This window comes from Octopus bimaculoides, chromosome 7 (genome assembly GCF_046866305.1).
Source record: "Octopus bimaculoides isolate indiv1 chromosome 7, ASM4686630v1, whole genome shotgun sequence".
NCBI classification, from domain to species: domain Eukaryota; kingdom Metazoa; phylum Mollusca; class Cephalopoda; order Octopoda; family Octopodidae; genus Octopus; species Octopus bimaculoides.
In genome coordinates, this window is record NC_142934.1 from 75,470,184 (window position 1) to 75,484,490 (window position 14,307).

At 33.3% G+C, this 14,307-nt stretch overlaps 1 protein-coding gene across 3 annotated transcripts in view; it reads left to right on the plus strand.

Annotated features, from left to right (window-relative positions):
• The window catches only part of LOC106867907 (troponin C), a 97,493-nt gene that overhangs the window by 80,407 nt on the left and 2,779 nt on the right, over positions 1–14,307 (plus strand). The window contains exon 5 of one of the 3 annotated variants that reach the window (XR_016242664.1): positions 10,722–10,855. The exons of 1 other annotated variant lie outside the window; for it this stretch is intronic. Coding sequence is in view for 1 of the 2 variants with exons in the window: in XM_089355520.1 (XP_089211646.1) it covers positions 10,722–10,750 (29 nt within the window). In the remaining variant the exon portion in view is untranslated. Of the gene's footprint in view, positions 1–10,721; positions 13,384–14,307 lie in introns of those variants that run through there. One more of the 3 variants, XM_089355520.1, reaches the window with a different exon arrangement.

Genomic DNA, 14,307 nt, shown 5'->3' on the forward strand with positions numbered 1-14,307 from the left:
CTTTGATCAGTACAAGCATTGCTTTCCTTTTCTACATATTTACTTTGTCACGTTGCTTCTCAAATCCCACTTTATTTGCTGTAGAATTCTTCCTTTGTTTTCCATCTCTACACTCTGCTCTCCTGAGTGTCTCGTTTAATGTCTAATCACTGGTTATTCCTCTTACACTTCTACTCGCTCTCACTCTCTCAATCCCCCATCTATATATTTATCTAATCCTTCTATAGTCATAATGCTCACTTTCTTCCTCTCTTACCTCTTCAGCATAGACACTATTTTGTCTTAGTACATTCCTAAAGTGTAACAAAAGATGTACCAGCAAACAGAAACAAGATGCATTTTATATATATATATATATATATATATATATATATATATATATATATACGAATTATATATATATATATATATATATATATATATATATATATATATATATATATATATATATATATATATATGCGCAAGCAATGTTCTCGAGTTATAACCATAACCTCTCTTTACTCCTTTTTTCTTCTTTATTTGCATTCAGTTTTTGACGTCACATCCAGTGAAAGGAACCTGCTTCAGTTTAGAGCTTTTCCTCTGTTACTATTATATATATATTTTTTATCTAACAGGAGGTTTGCAACAGACCAAGGTACTTGATAGAAATATCCGACCCATCGCTGGTCAAAGGTTCAAATTCTCGTACTTAGCTGCTGTCTAAGACACGTAATCCTCAACGTAGTTGCCAGATAGACGAGCAAAATGTTCCAATGAGAAAGAGCTTCCACATGGCCGCTAGACGTACTAGAAGTCATTCCTTTTTTAAGGCACAAATATGGTCTTTAAAAATGAGTAGAACGGACTAAACTGAATTCGTAGACAGCACCCAAACAGTAAAAGTGGTCATAAGTGAACCACTTGTAATATGTCTGTACGAAAAGGTTTCATGATCTGGAGTCAAAACTATATCAATGTAATGTAAAGAGGTTTAAAGATGAGATGTAGCTGACAACTATCAGTTTGTGACAGTGGACTTATAGATAGAAATGGAATGCACCTTGGGCAGGCTAGCTTGCAGCGCCGGGATCAAATCCTACCGAGTGTATATTTCAGATCACTCAGAGGCATAGCCAGATTCTAAAGTTATGAGTAGCGAGCACATAAAAAAGGAGTCATAACACATTGCAAACGATTTTTAACTCATTGCTCTTATATTAAGCGAACTATTTCATTAGTTATAATATACGTAATTGTATTCTACTGTCATTAATGTTATGTTTCAGTAACAATGTCATTATGTATGAAACCTATAATTATTGACACAGGTGTGGAATAACATTGATGAAACTCCACAGGATCGTCCAGTATCGAGAGTTTATGACGCCAGGGCTTGTTTTGGTACTTTACATGTCAGCGGTCACCACACATCACAGGGGATAGAGCAAAATGTTCAAAAACACAGAAGTTTTATCAAATAAAGTAATGACTCCAGAACGTTCTGCCAAAGCCATGCAATTAACAAAAGGAAAAAAAAAACAGATTCGACTTTCATTACACAAGTGAACTAAAGAGTTTTTAAAATGTTGAAAAAGTGCCAATTTTGAAAAATGCGATCGTAGTGAGCTGTCGCTCACCTCCCAACCCCACCCGTATTAGCTACGCTACTGAGATTGCCCGTTCCATCTTGAAACATCACACGAAGACGAACAAAGCCTTTTGGTCTAACCCCAGAACCTAATTAATTTCGAGTGTTAATTATTTAAGTAATTATTATTAATTAAAATATTTTTATTTCAGCTTTTTTAGGATATTTTTACAATGAAGATAACAAAAATGATGAAACTGAGATACTGATTATCACGCATCCTGCGTTGTAACATCCTCTGTTTTACCATATATTCTTTCATTTGTACAAGATTTGTATTATTTGCATTATGCATATACATATATATATATATATATATATATATATATATATATATATATATATATATATATATACATGTACACACACACACACACACACACACATATATATATATATATATATATATATATATATATATATATATATATATATATATATTTACACGCTTATATACACATACATACATAAGACAAGTTCATAACAAAGCTGAAATTTAAGTCGGATCGTTCAGTCTTTTTACCATACACAAAGAAATATTTGTCAATATATATATATATATATATATATATATATATATATATATATATATAAGCAATAATAAATCTCTGATCGAGATGTAAACAGCAGCAGTAGTAGCACGACATCGTGTAGTATATTTGCCACCTAAATGTGACTGACCCATATCGGAAGATGCTACTGTTGTTTATAGCCCCAGGAAGACATCTCCTCCAGCTGGCTCACGACGCACTATATATATATATATATATATATATATATTTATATGTATATATGCATATACATACATATATATATATATATATATATATATATATATATATATATATATATATATATATATATATATATATGCATATACATACATATGGACATATATATATATACATATATGTACATGTATGTATATGTATATGTATATATGTATTCCGCCCAAGAAGAAACCACTTCTAGCTACCTTTGAGAGGCATTCTCAGCACCATATTTTTCAGTTGCAGTTGAAGCTGGAGTTTTGAAGGTGCCATCACGGCGGCGGAAGTGAGGGACGCGATGGCGGGATGCTTGAGGGACAAATCTCCGGGCTTGGATATATATATATATATATATATATATATATATATATATATATATATATATATATATATATATATATATATATATATATATATATATATATATATATATATATACATATATATATGCATATATTCACATACATACATACATATGTATATCAATACATACATACATGCATGCATACATACATGCACACATACATACATACATACATACATACATACATACATAGAGTATTATACTGTAGATTAAGGATATAAGACTGAAATTTAAAGTCTCTGTCACACTTCTTGTAAAATTTGAACATGCATGTACTCTACTAAAATGTATTGAGCAAATTTTCATATATATATATATATGAAATTATAAATATGAAATAGAGAACGGTGCTTTTTGTTCACATCCTAACTGGGTGGAATCAACATATGTTTCCTCCATTTGCGAAGATACTTGGACAACTTCCAACTGGAAACACTCACACTATCTTGGAGGTCTGGCCACCTTATAAGTAGTACCTGTTGCCAACTTATCGGATCAAAGATTTTAAAATAGAGAACGCAATTGGCAGTGTAACTGCTTTACGTCTGACCTCACTGAAATAGCACCGGACCTAGTTGTAGACTAGTGGTAAAATTACTTAAGGATTGGAGCAGGCTGCAACAAATATTCCATCTGTGACTGAAACACTAAACTTTATTTTGTTCAGAAGTAGGCTGGGGAATTTCAGAAGGTAGTTTTCCAAAGGAATGTTACATTGCTATTAACGTTTCTGCATAACATAAGTGTCCTCAACTCAGTCAGAAAAATTTGCGACAAACCACACTCGGCAGTTGTAAAAGTCACCTTACATGGTATCTTTTATCTTGTACTTAAGACAGTGTGTGTGTAAGTGTACACACACACACACACACACACACACACACACACATATATATATATATATATATGATTTAAAACAATAAGCACCGGCGTCGATTTTATTCGATTTAATACTTCTAGTCACTGCCCTAGCATGACCACAATCGTATCACTGAAACAAGTAAAAGATTAGATTTATACATTTCAAATTTCACACATTGCACTGCGACCATGCAATGACGCTACCACGTGGAATTTATTCGAACACATTTCGTCCTTCTACATTTTTCACTCTGGTACATATCAATGTAGATTTGTCAAATCACTAAGTTTGATTACATGTGACTGTACCTGCATTTATGTGTATGTCTGTGAATGACTACATGTTTATATGTATCTACGTGTATTGTTCTTATATATATATATATATATATATTTGCATATGTGCAACTGTGTCCGAGTATCTTTATATATGTTCGTCAATGAGAGTGAGCATGTATATAGGTGTGCTTTGACAGAGAAAGAAAGGATGCATGACATATGCTTATCAATTAAAATCATACGGTGCTGAATTAAACACAGAAAGTTGATAATTTCGTTAACCTGCATTGTCAATGTTAGTGCTCCATTTGTTTGATTTGATTCTATATCTGGTATGAGTATGATCGTTATGCATGTAACCATGTACGCATTATCTTGTGCATATATATACATATATATATATATATATATATATATATATATGCATATATGTGTGGAGGGTGTGTGGCCATGTTTGTGTGTGCCTGTGTGTGTCTGTATGTATACCATTAGCGACAACAGTTATTTATAAAAACTGGAACTTCACATAGACTAAATATAATTTCATATAAATGTACATACATGCATGCATGCATAAATATATACATGCGAACTTACATACATACATATTTTCCTTTGTTATCTATTTTCCTTCTCTTTTGTATTTTGAAAACTTATAATTTAACCTATATTTTTGATATTTTTATATTTTCATTGCTGTTACTCATTGCTTTCTTGTTAATTGTTATATTTACATTATATAATACATTTCAATATATTTTTTGGGTAAAAAAAATAAGGAATATATTAATACGATGTATCTTATTTCTTTATTGCCCACAAGGGGCTAAACACAGAGGGGACAAACAAAGTGATTAAGTCGATTACATCGACCCCGGTGCTTAATTTATCTTATCGACCCCCAAAGGATGAAAGGCAAAGTCGACCTCGACGGAATTTGAACTCAGAACGTAACGGCAGTCGAAATACCGCTGAGCATTCCGTCCGGCGCGTTAACGTTTCTGCCAGGTCGCCGCCTTTAATACGATGTATCTTAATATAACTCTTGTTCTTAAGGCGGCGAGCTAGCAGAATAGTTAGCACGCCGGGCAAAATTCTTAACGGCATTTCGGCCGTCTTTACGTTCTGCGTTCAAATTCCGCCGATGTCGACTTTGCTTTTCATCATTTCAGGGTCGATAAAATAAGTAACAGTTGAACACTGGAGTCGTTGTAATCGACTCATTCACCCCTCCCCAAAATTCTGTCCTTGTGGAAAATTTGAAACCATTATTATCATTATTAGGGCAATAAGCTGGCAGAATCATTAGCACGCCGGGAAAAATGCTTAGCGGCATTTCGTCCATCTTCACGTTCTGAGTTCAAATTTCGCCAGGGTTGACTTTGCCTTTTATCTTTTCGAGGTCGATAAAAAAAGTACCGTTGAGTACTGGAGGTCGATGTAATTGACCTACCTCCCCCTAAGCTTGCTGGCCTTGTGCCAAAATTTAAAACCTATATATTTCAAGTTATTATTAATGTTGTTTCTATTGCATTGTGATATAATCTTATTATAATTTATTTATTTTTGTTATTATTATTCCATTATGATTTTATTTTTTTAAATTTTGTTTAATGTTTTTGAATTTCCAGTATTTTATTTAACTCCATCACCTCAATTTCCAGCCTCTTAACTGTTTTATATTATTTCAGTGGAGGATTTACAAATTGGCATATTAATTAGAAGGTGGTAGATTTATTGGTATGTTTCAGTAGATCGTCAAACAAAATACTTTGCAGTAGTCAGTTACATCTTTTCCTCTTCTAAATCCAAACCCCACCATAACCGACTTTGCTTTTCCCTTTCCTACGTACCCTCGTTTTCTCTACATTTGAGGTCTTATGCCGAAATCAGAAACCGTTAAAATATATTAGTAGATGCGCAGGACAGAGACTGAAAGTAAACCAAACATGAAATCGGTTATGTTATGAGAGAACCCTGAACACCTCTACGTGACTGAAGGTGGACTAAACGATTACAATAAATAAGAACTGAGTGAACTGAGCAGGGAATAGTTCAACCGTGTTTCTTCGACGTGTGTTGGTTAACAGTCTGTAGGTGAACAGTGACTACTGAGTATTGTACCTACGTTCTAGTAGTGCGAAGTGCGTTCTGTGTTAAAATATAATTTCTGCGATAGTTTATTTTTAGATAACTACTATCAACTGTTTATTTGTGTAATACCATTTTATACCAGGTGTGTTTACCCACATCATAACAGGCTCCAATATGCTTGAGGGATATTTGAATCCATAAAAGGCTTTTCATTTCAGTTTGTCATCAAGCAAAAATTTTTTTCTTAATGGACAAACTGCACTGAAAAGCCAATTAAGGATTCAAATATTTCTAAGAAATACTTGAACTGGTAGCTGGCAGAATCGCTAGCACGCCGGACGAAATTCTGCTAAGCATTTTGTTCATCTTTACGTTCTAAATTCAAATTACGCTGAGGTCGGCTTTTACTTTCATCCTTTCGAGATCGTTGAAATAAGTACCAGTTAAGCACTTGGTCGATGTCACTGACTTGACATCTCCCACAAAATACAAACCTTGTGCTTATTGTAGAAAGGATTGTATTTTTTTTAGTCGTATGTTTTTTTTACTTCTTTGTTTTAACATTTGTGCTGTTTGCCCGGTGTGATAACGATTCTGCCAACACGTCGTCTTAAGTCAAATCAATAATAATAATAATAAACTAGAAACGATCACAAGAAGTTATAAAAATAAATCTGAAACGATTTAATCAAAGAGAAGATCGGATTTCCATTTAATGACATTTAATAAGTGACTGTTAGCCTTTATGTCTTCGTTTCCCTTATTCAGAATACCCAAGCCTATTTTTGTATTTTCCTGGATTGTTTTGATCTCATGATTAGCCGTACAAATATATGTTTCTAAACCTTAAGATCGCTGGGTCTTCAATAAAACTATCAAAGATTTATTGATACGCATTTTTATTCGGACATCCTCCTTGCATGTGCGTAGTGTTTCTATTCTTTTTTTCTTCTTTTTTTTCTTTTTAGCAGTGTGCAATAGTTTGACAACCCTATCTACCCAGTTTGCCTGTTATTTGTGATAATTATTTTTATGTGTTCACAGAATTCAACCCTGAAGAGAAGTTGATATAACACTTGAACACTTGTCCCTGTTTAGTGTCTCCTTATACAAACATTCATCCAAAACTTTTCATCGTTATATCCATCATATATTGTTTAGCATCAGTTTCCTTGAATTTTGTGCATTTCAATTGACCGACTATCCATAAACCTGTGATTGAACGCACAACTATTTACTTAACATGTGACCTATGCAATCCTGTCACGCTACCACTCGTGTTTTATTTTATTTATCTGCCCTATATTATAAGCGCAAATTTATTTCATCCCAATATCGTGTTACGCCACACCCTACACGTGTTCTCTCTTGTGGATTTATGTTTGACATTCAAGATAAGGAAACAAAATCAACGGCTTTCCGTCAGACATATGACCTAACCTGACTCAATCATCGTGATCAAATTCCCATTAAATTGTTTTAATCATTTTCACGTATTTAAATCGCACACGCTTACGCAACCATATATATTCACATGAAAACACACATCTACGTACATAACATACATAGTTACATACATGCATGCTTGCAGTGCAAGTATAACAGGCCTGACAATGTACTATAGAGAGAACAAGTGTCATGTACTTTGTAGAGCGAATAGATGCACACACTTGTGTGCATATATCCACATCGACATTTCAACCAACACATTAACTCAACCGCATATTTGCAAACGCTGGGAACTCTATTAACTTAAAAGTCTTGTCACTTTGTTAGCGACCGGCTTGAACTCTCTCGAGAACTTACATAAAACTCATACATACATACATACATACATACATACATACATACATAAAGCAAGCACTTTCAAATAGGCAGTAAACACAAAGCAAACAAAAAATGCAGTCCAGATTTCATTTTAAGCCTACTTATGCTGCAGACATGAATGTCACTCTTGTACTCACTCACTGGTATTCTTGTACTCTTGTACTCGCTCACTGGTGCTGAAAGACACTTCTTATACATGAAAGTCAAACAAACTTATCACACCTTTTGCCTAAAAATTACTGAATAGTTATCCTTGTGTAGTTAAGAAGTTCGCTATGCAGTCATTTGGTTCTAGATTCTGTCCCCATCCGCAGCATCTTGGGTAGGTGTCATCTGCCATGGTCTTGTATCGATCCAAACCTTGTGAGTAAAATTTGAGTGGATGGAAATTTTACAAAAGCCCATCTAATGCACTCTGCCTGTTCTTAGGCAAATAATTTAATCCACTAACTGGTATCGTAAGCAGAACCTACTTCTGAATGAGGATAACCCTCGAACCATGGTCTCTCCATTTTTAACCAGTCACGGATGCTGGCAAAAAATATCATTGGCGCTGTACTTTCTACTCAGACGAAGCTATTAAAAAATGTGCAGAAAGAAATATTTATGCATAGGTAAATGCTAAACGTTCATCACTTCCCTTAAAAGGTGATGAACATTTAGCTATTTATATATTTTAAAATGTTTCCATTTCTTGTCTATCGTTTGCCTTCATTGAGTTGTTTGTCTTTCATTTTTCTCTTATTGTCAATAACATCGCATTCTCATCTGATCTGTTCATTTTACATTTGTGTCTCACATATTACTGTCATTCCTCACACTATGCAATACACAGGGCAGGAGAGCAAAGGGAAACAACCGCAGAAAAATAAAACAACTTGGTATTTTGAAAGTGCTGTTTTATTTATTTATTTATTGTTGTTTGCTTTCTATTGATCCCGCGTGAAATTTGCTAACTCATCTGTTTAAGTTCTTCCCAGATTTATTTTACTTACCTTTTGAATAAAAATCTGTTCTTCCTTGTGGCAATACTATCACGTCTATGAAAATTGGGTAAATCCCACATTTTAAATTCAACTGGCTTTAGGAAGAAAACGCTGTCATGGATGAAAGGAAGAATTATTAATAATGAGGGTAAAATACAAATTGAGAAGAAAGTAAATCATAAAGAGAGTTTTAAAGGTGATTGTTCTTTGGAGAAATCCTTCGTTTACAGAGATTGTTTCACTGAAGAACGTTGAATAAAGAGGAGTCTGGACGATCAAATGAACTATTTAGGCGACATGACTTTCGACGTTCTGTTCAATCAAAATCCTGGCTAATGTCATGTGCAATATCATTGCGAAACAGTGTTGGACTTTGGGTATTGCAAAAACATTGGGATAAGGATATCTTGCCAGAGTCAACGCAGAAGAGTCATTGCAGAATAGAAAGTATTGTAAAAACATTACTGGAAAGTCATCATGTCAGAAAAGTATTGCAGTGACTACTGCTATGACATTTCAACTGCGACATCTCTATAGTGTCATATCTGCAGTGGTATCGCTTTTATGGCGTGGCTCCAGTGACTTATCAATGAAATCTTTGCTATGAAAGTTCTCCTATATGTTTAGTTTGGGATATATTTGTTATGAAATAATAGTTATGACAGCGCATCTTCTGTTTTGTTTCTGCACTAATATTTCTACCGTAACGTCTATGATATGATGTCTCTGTTATGGAGTAACGGTTTTAGCGCCATCTTTTAATAATATTCTGCAGTGAGGTCCACACACAAACACACACACACACACACACACGCACACACACACACACACACGCACACGCACACATACACACACACACACACACACACACACACACACACACACACACACACACACACACTCACAAGTTTGTTTATTTTATTTTCTTATTAATCTCGAAAGTTTGTGATAAACCCATAAAACTACACCCATCCCCTTGAAGTTCTCGACCAGACTGAAGTTTTTAACATCATCCTAAATCCTAAAGTTCATACATATCAGTTTATTTTTCAAAAATCATTTGGTTTTATTTAATATTTTTTAGTTCGTTTATTTTTAGTTCTAGTTTTAAAAGACATTAAAAAATTTTTTTTTAAATTCATTTACATTCTTTAAATTTTTTAAAACTCATTTCTTTTGAAAAATTTTCATTTTTATTTTCATTTATTTTTATTTCATTTTCAAATACACTTATTTTTTATTTACTTTTAAAATTCATTTATATGTTTTATTATCATTTAAACTTATTTTAATGTTTTTAATTTTTTTAGTTTTTTATCTTTATTTTGATTCTATTTTTTAAATTCAGTCATTTAGTTCATAACAACTATTTACTACTTAATTTCATTTTCAAATTCATTTTGGTTTCATTTTATCATTTTTTATTATTCATTTCTTATTTCATTTTATTTTCATTTCTTTTATTTTATTTTCATTTCTAAAATACACATATTTATATTTTTATTTTTTTATTTCATCTATTTGGTTTAACTTTTTTAATTAGATTCATTTAAGTACTTTTAATTTTTTATAAAATCTGTTTATTTTAATTTTTTGGGTTAGCGTATTTATTTTTCTTTTATTTTTTATTTCTTTTATTTGTTTTTAATATGTACAATTTCTTTAAGCATTTAATTGTTTTTATTTTAGTTTTTAAATGTATTTAATTTTTTCGATTTTATTTAATTACTCTATATATTTATTTGCCTTTTATTTTGGTTTTGTTGAAATTTTTACTTCATAGTGTCCTTAAGTTGCTAACATTTGCGTTAAATTCCTCCAATTTCCTCCTCTAATTTTGTTCTTTGTTGTTGTTGGTTCCACAAATTGCATGTGTCCAAATGTAAATGCGTTTTATCTTTTTGCAGAATTCAAAACTCTGATGACATCAGAATGAAGCAACCTGTTCATCACCTGTCCACCCGTCCACCCGTCCACCCGTGTCTAAATTGAATTCCATGTATCTCGAAAGGACACTCAAAGACGTTATTTTTCTTCTCCAGTTACTCATATTCTTTTAGTTCCTCTATTCTTTCTACGTCTCCTTACACTTACTCTCTCAGTTTTTTTTTATCTCTTTCACTTACGGCCTACTGACTATCACACATCTTTCTCTGAAGATGACACACAACCCTTGGCACGTCGATATATTGCTAATAATGCTAGTTATAACCTTCGTATATATCTTTCTCTAATCGATCGCACACTTACCTATACCCAATCCGTCCCCTACCCATTCCTGCCAATAGCAAACACAACATCCAGTTAATTTTACTTCTTAATTAATTTGTCTACTTATTATTTATGCCAAACCTTTAATTTTTGACATGCTTCATTCAACTATGACTAATACCACCACTACTACATTACTCTACAACTATTATCACCACCACCGCTACTGCACATCTCCATTATCACCACTGCTATTACTAAACAAGGAGATAAAAGAACATTCAACCACCATCACTACTGTCTAGGATTTTTTAACAATCTGTCCGCTGTATTTCTTTTCCTTCAGTTTGTGTACTTATGAAACAGTAAAGTTTGATTGCTGCAATGGGGAGGAAGAGTTTATTGTCTAAGTCAATTGTCTAAGCTTCGTGACAATTGCTGGCACATAAAAACAATAAAAAAATTCTTTGCATACTGAGTTCAAATGCAGTTGACGCCTGCTTTACTTTCATCCTTAGGGCTTCAGTAAAATAAGCACCAGTAATATGCTGTGGTACATATGAAATTAATTTACTCTACCCTTCTCGCTCATTTGCCCATGCCTTCAATTATGTTGATTGTCAGACTTGTTAATGTTGCACAAAATATCTTGCAGTATGCCTTCCAGCTCTTTACATTCTGAGTTCGAATCCTGCTATTCACCCTTTTGGAGTTATAAAAATGAAATGCCAGTGAAGTACTGAGGTCGATGTAGACGACTGCACCCCCCGCCCAACTCCTCCAAATTTTTTTCTCTAAAACGAGAAATAATAATTATTATTATTGCTATTATTATTGGTGGTATTAAGGCAGTGAGCTGACAAAGTCATCAGCACGCCGGGCAAAATATTTAGTGGTATTTTGTCTGTCTTTACATTCTGAGTTCAAATTCAGCTGATACCGACTTTGCCTTTTTTCCTTTCGGCGTCAATGAGATAAGTACCAGTTGATTGCTGGGGTCGATGTTATCGACTAGCCCCCTACGCCAAAATTTCAGGCCTTGTGTCTATAGTAGAAAGGATTATTATTGATGGTATTTCTTGTTATACTGTTATTGACGGTGGTGAGTGTGGGGGAGGGGTGATGCTACTGGCTATGGTACTGATAGTAGCAGTGGTGGTGATGGTAGTAGTGGTGGTGGCTGCTAAGTTTTTATGTGGTGGATGTATATTTGCTATGTTTATAATTATTGTTTTCGTTATAATTAATATTGTTGCTATCATTGTTATTGTAAATGTTATTGAAGAACAGCAAGTCAGCTGATGCAGCAGAACATCAGACTAAATGCTTTCGTCAACAAATCTGAGTTCAAATCCCACCAGGGTAGACTTTGCTTTCTCATCCTTCCAGGATCGAAATTTTAAGTACAATTCATATCTTGGTGGGAATGACACTCTAACTAAAACTAAATTCTCTCTCTCTCTCTCTCCCTCTCTCTCTCTCTTTCTCCCTCTCTCTCTCTCTCTCTTTCTGCTAAATGTTCAGTTATTGTGCTAATGTTATATTATTGTATTATTGTTGATGTTATTGTTCTTACTAGGGTAACGGAGAATGGAAAGGAAGAAGTCAGAACTATTTTAATGATACTAACGAGTTCAATAATACACTAACATTAAAACAAATTCACAACCAATTTAGCAACAGGGAAAATGTGTGCAAGTAACATTCGGGGTTGTTACCATTACAGCAGAACACGTGACTATTATACCACTTCCTCATCTTTGTTACTTAGTCAAGAGAAATAACCTTCATTATCACCACCATCAGCATCATCATCTTCATCAACAGCAGCATCGCTATCATCAATGTTTTCGATTATTCTCTTTACTTATCTCACATGTACCAAAGTTTAAGCACATCTAAACATTAGCACAGAAGCATGCGCGCGCAGCATACACATACACATAATGATAAAAATAATAATCATTATTGTTGTTGTTGTTATAATTATTAGAATTAGAATTATTATTTTCGTTTTTTTTTTCATGATTAATATTTAACATATTTACATTTCTTCATTGCAGTTGTTTCGTCGTTGTTGTTGTTCTTAACAATGTTCGCGTTATTTAGTATGCAACGAACTATGGCATAATGTCTTTATTTCTCATTCTTTATTTTTGTTTAACTCTCTCACTCTATCCATCTACATGTTGCTTTCAGTCAATGTGCATAAATACAAATATTACATACATGTGTGTGTGTGTGTGTGTGTGTGTGTGCATATGCATGTTTATATATGTATGTGTGTGATGTGCATGCGCACGTGCATCAGTATATGTCTATATAAAACTTGTATAATAACAATAATAATAATAAAAATTATAATAATAATAATGATGACGATGATATAAATAAACGTATTGTATACATATAAATATACTTATATATACATATGTATACATATAAATATGCTTATATATACATATGTATACATATGAATATGCCTATATATACATGTATATAACAATTAAATCAATAGCTAACTAGCCCAATTGACTTGCTTCTTGTGTTTGTTTCTCCATTCTCCACTTAATTATATATATATATATATATATATATATATATATATATATATATATATATATATGTATGTATGTATGTATGTATGTATGTATGTATATGTATATGTATATGTATATGTATATATATACAAGAGTTACGGAATAGAGTTGATAAGATCTGGGCTACATATGTTTCGTAGCGAGCGGAACCTTAGGAATGGTAAATATTCAAGCGAGGCATATTCCGCAGGCTAGTCTTCAAGCTGGGGGATACCTTGATTAAATGAAATGTTACATTGTCGCAAGGAGGTATATGCTGATGCCTGGAAAGTTCACTCTGAACTTTCCAGGCGTCAACATGTACCTTCTTGCGACAATGTAACATTTCATTTAATCAAGATATCCCCGGTTTGATGACCAGCCTGCGGTATACACCTCGCTTGGATATTTATCTCTTCTGATGTTCCGCTCGCTATGAAACATATGTATCCCAGATCTTACCTACTCTACTGCTTAACTCTCGTATTCCTATTAGCACACTCAGCAACCCTGGTCGCCTACAGTGAAATATAAAAAGAACATTTTTCAACTTATCGTCCTTCGATACGAAAAACATCCACAGCCTCCCGTCTCAATAAACCACTATTGTCCCTGGAAGCTTTTCTTTTTTTGATAATTACTACAGATTGCTTGAAACTAACTTTCTTGCTCCAGTTCGATCTCTGGATCTTATATATATATA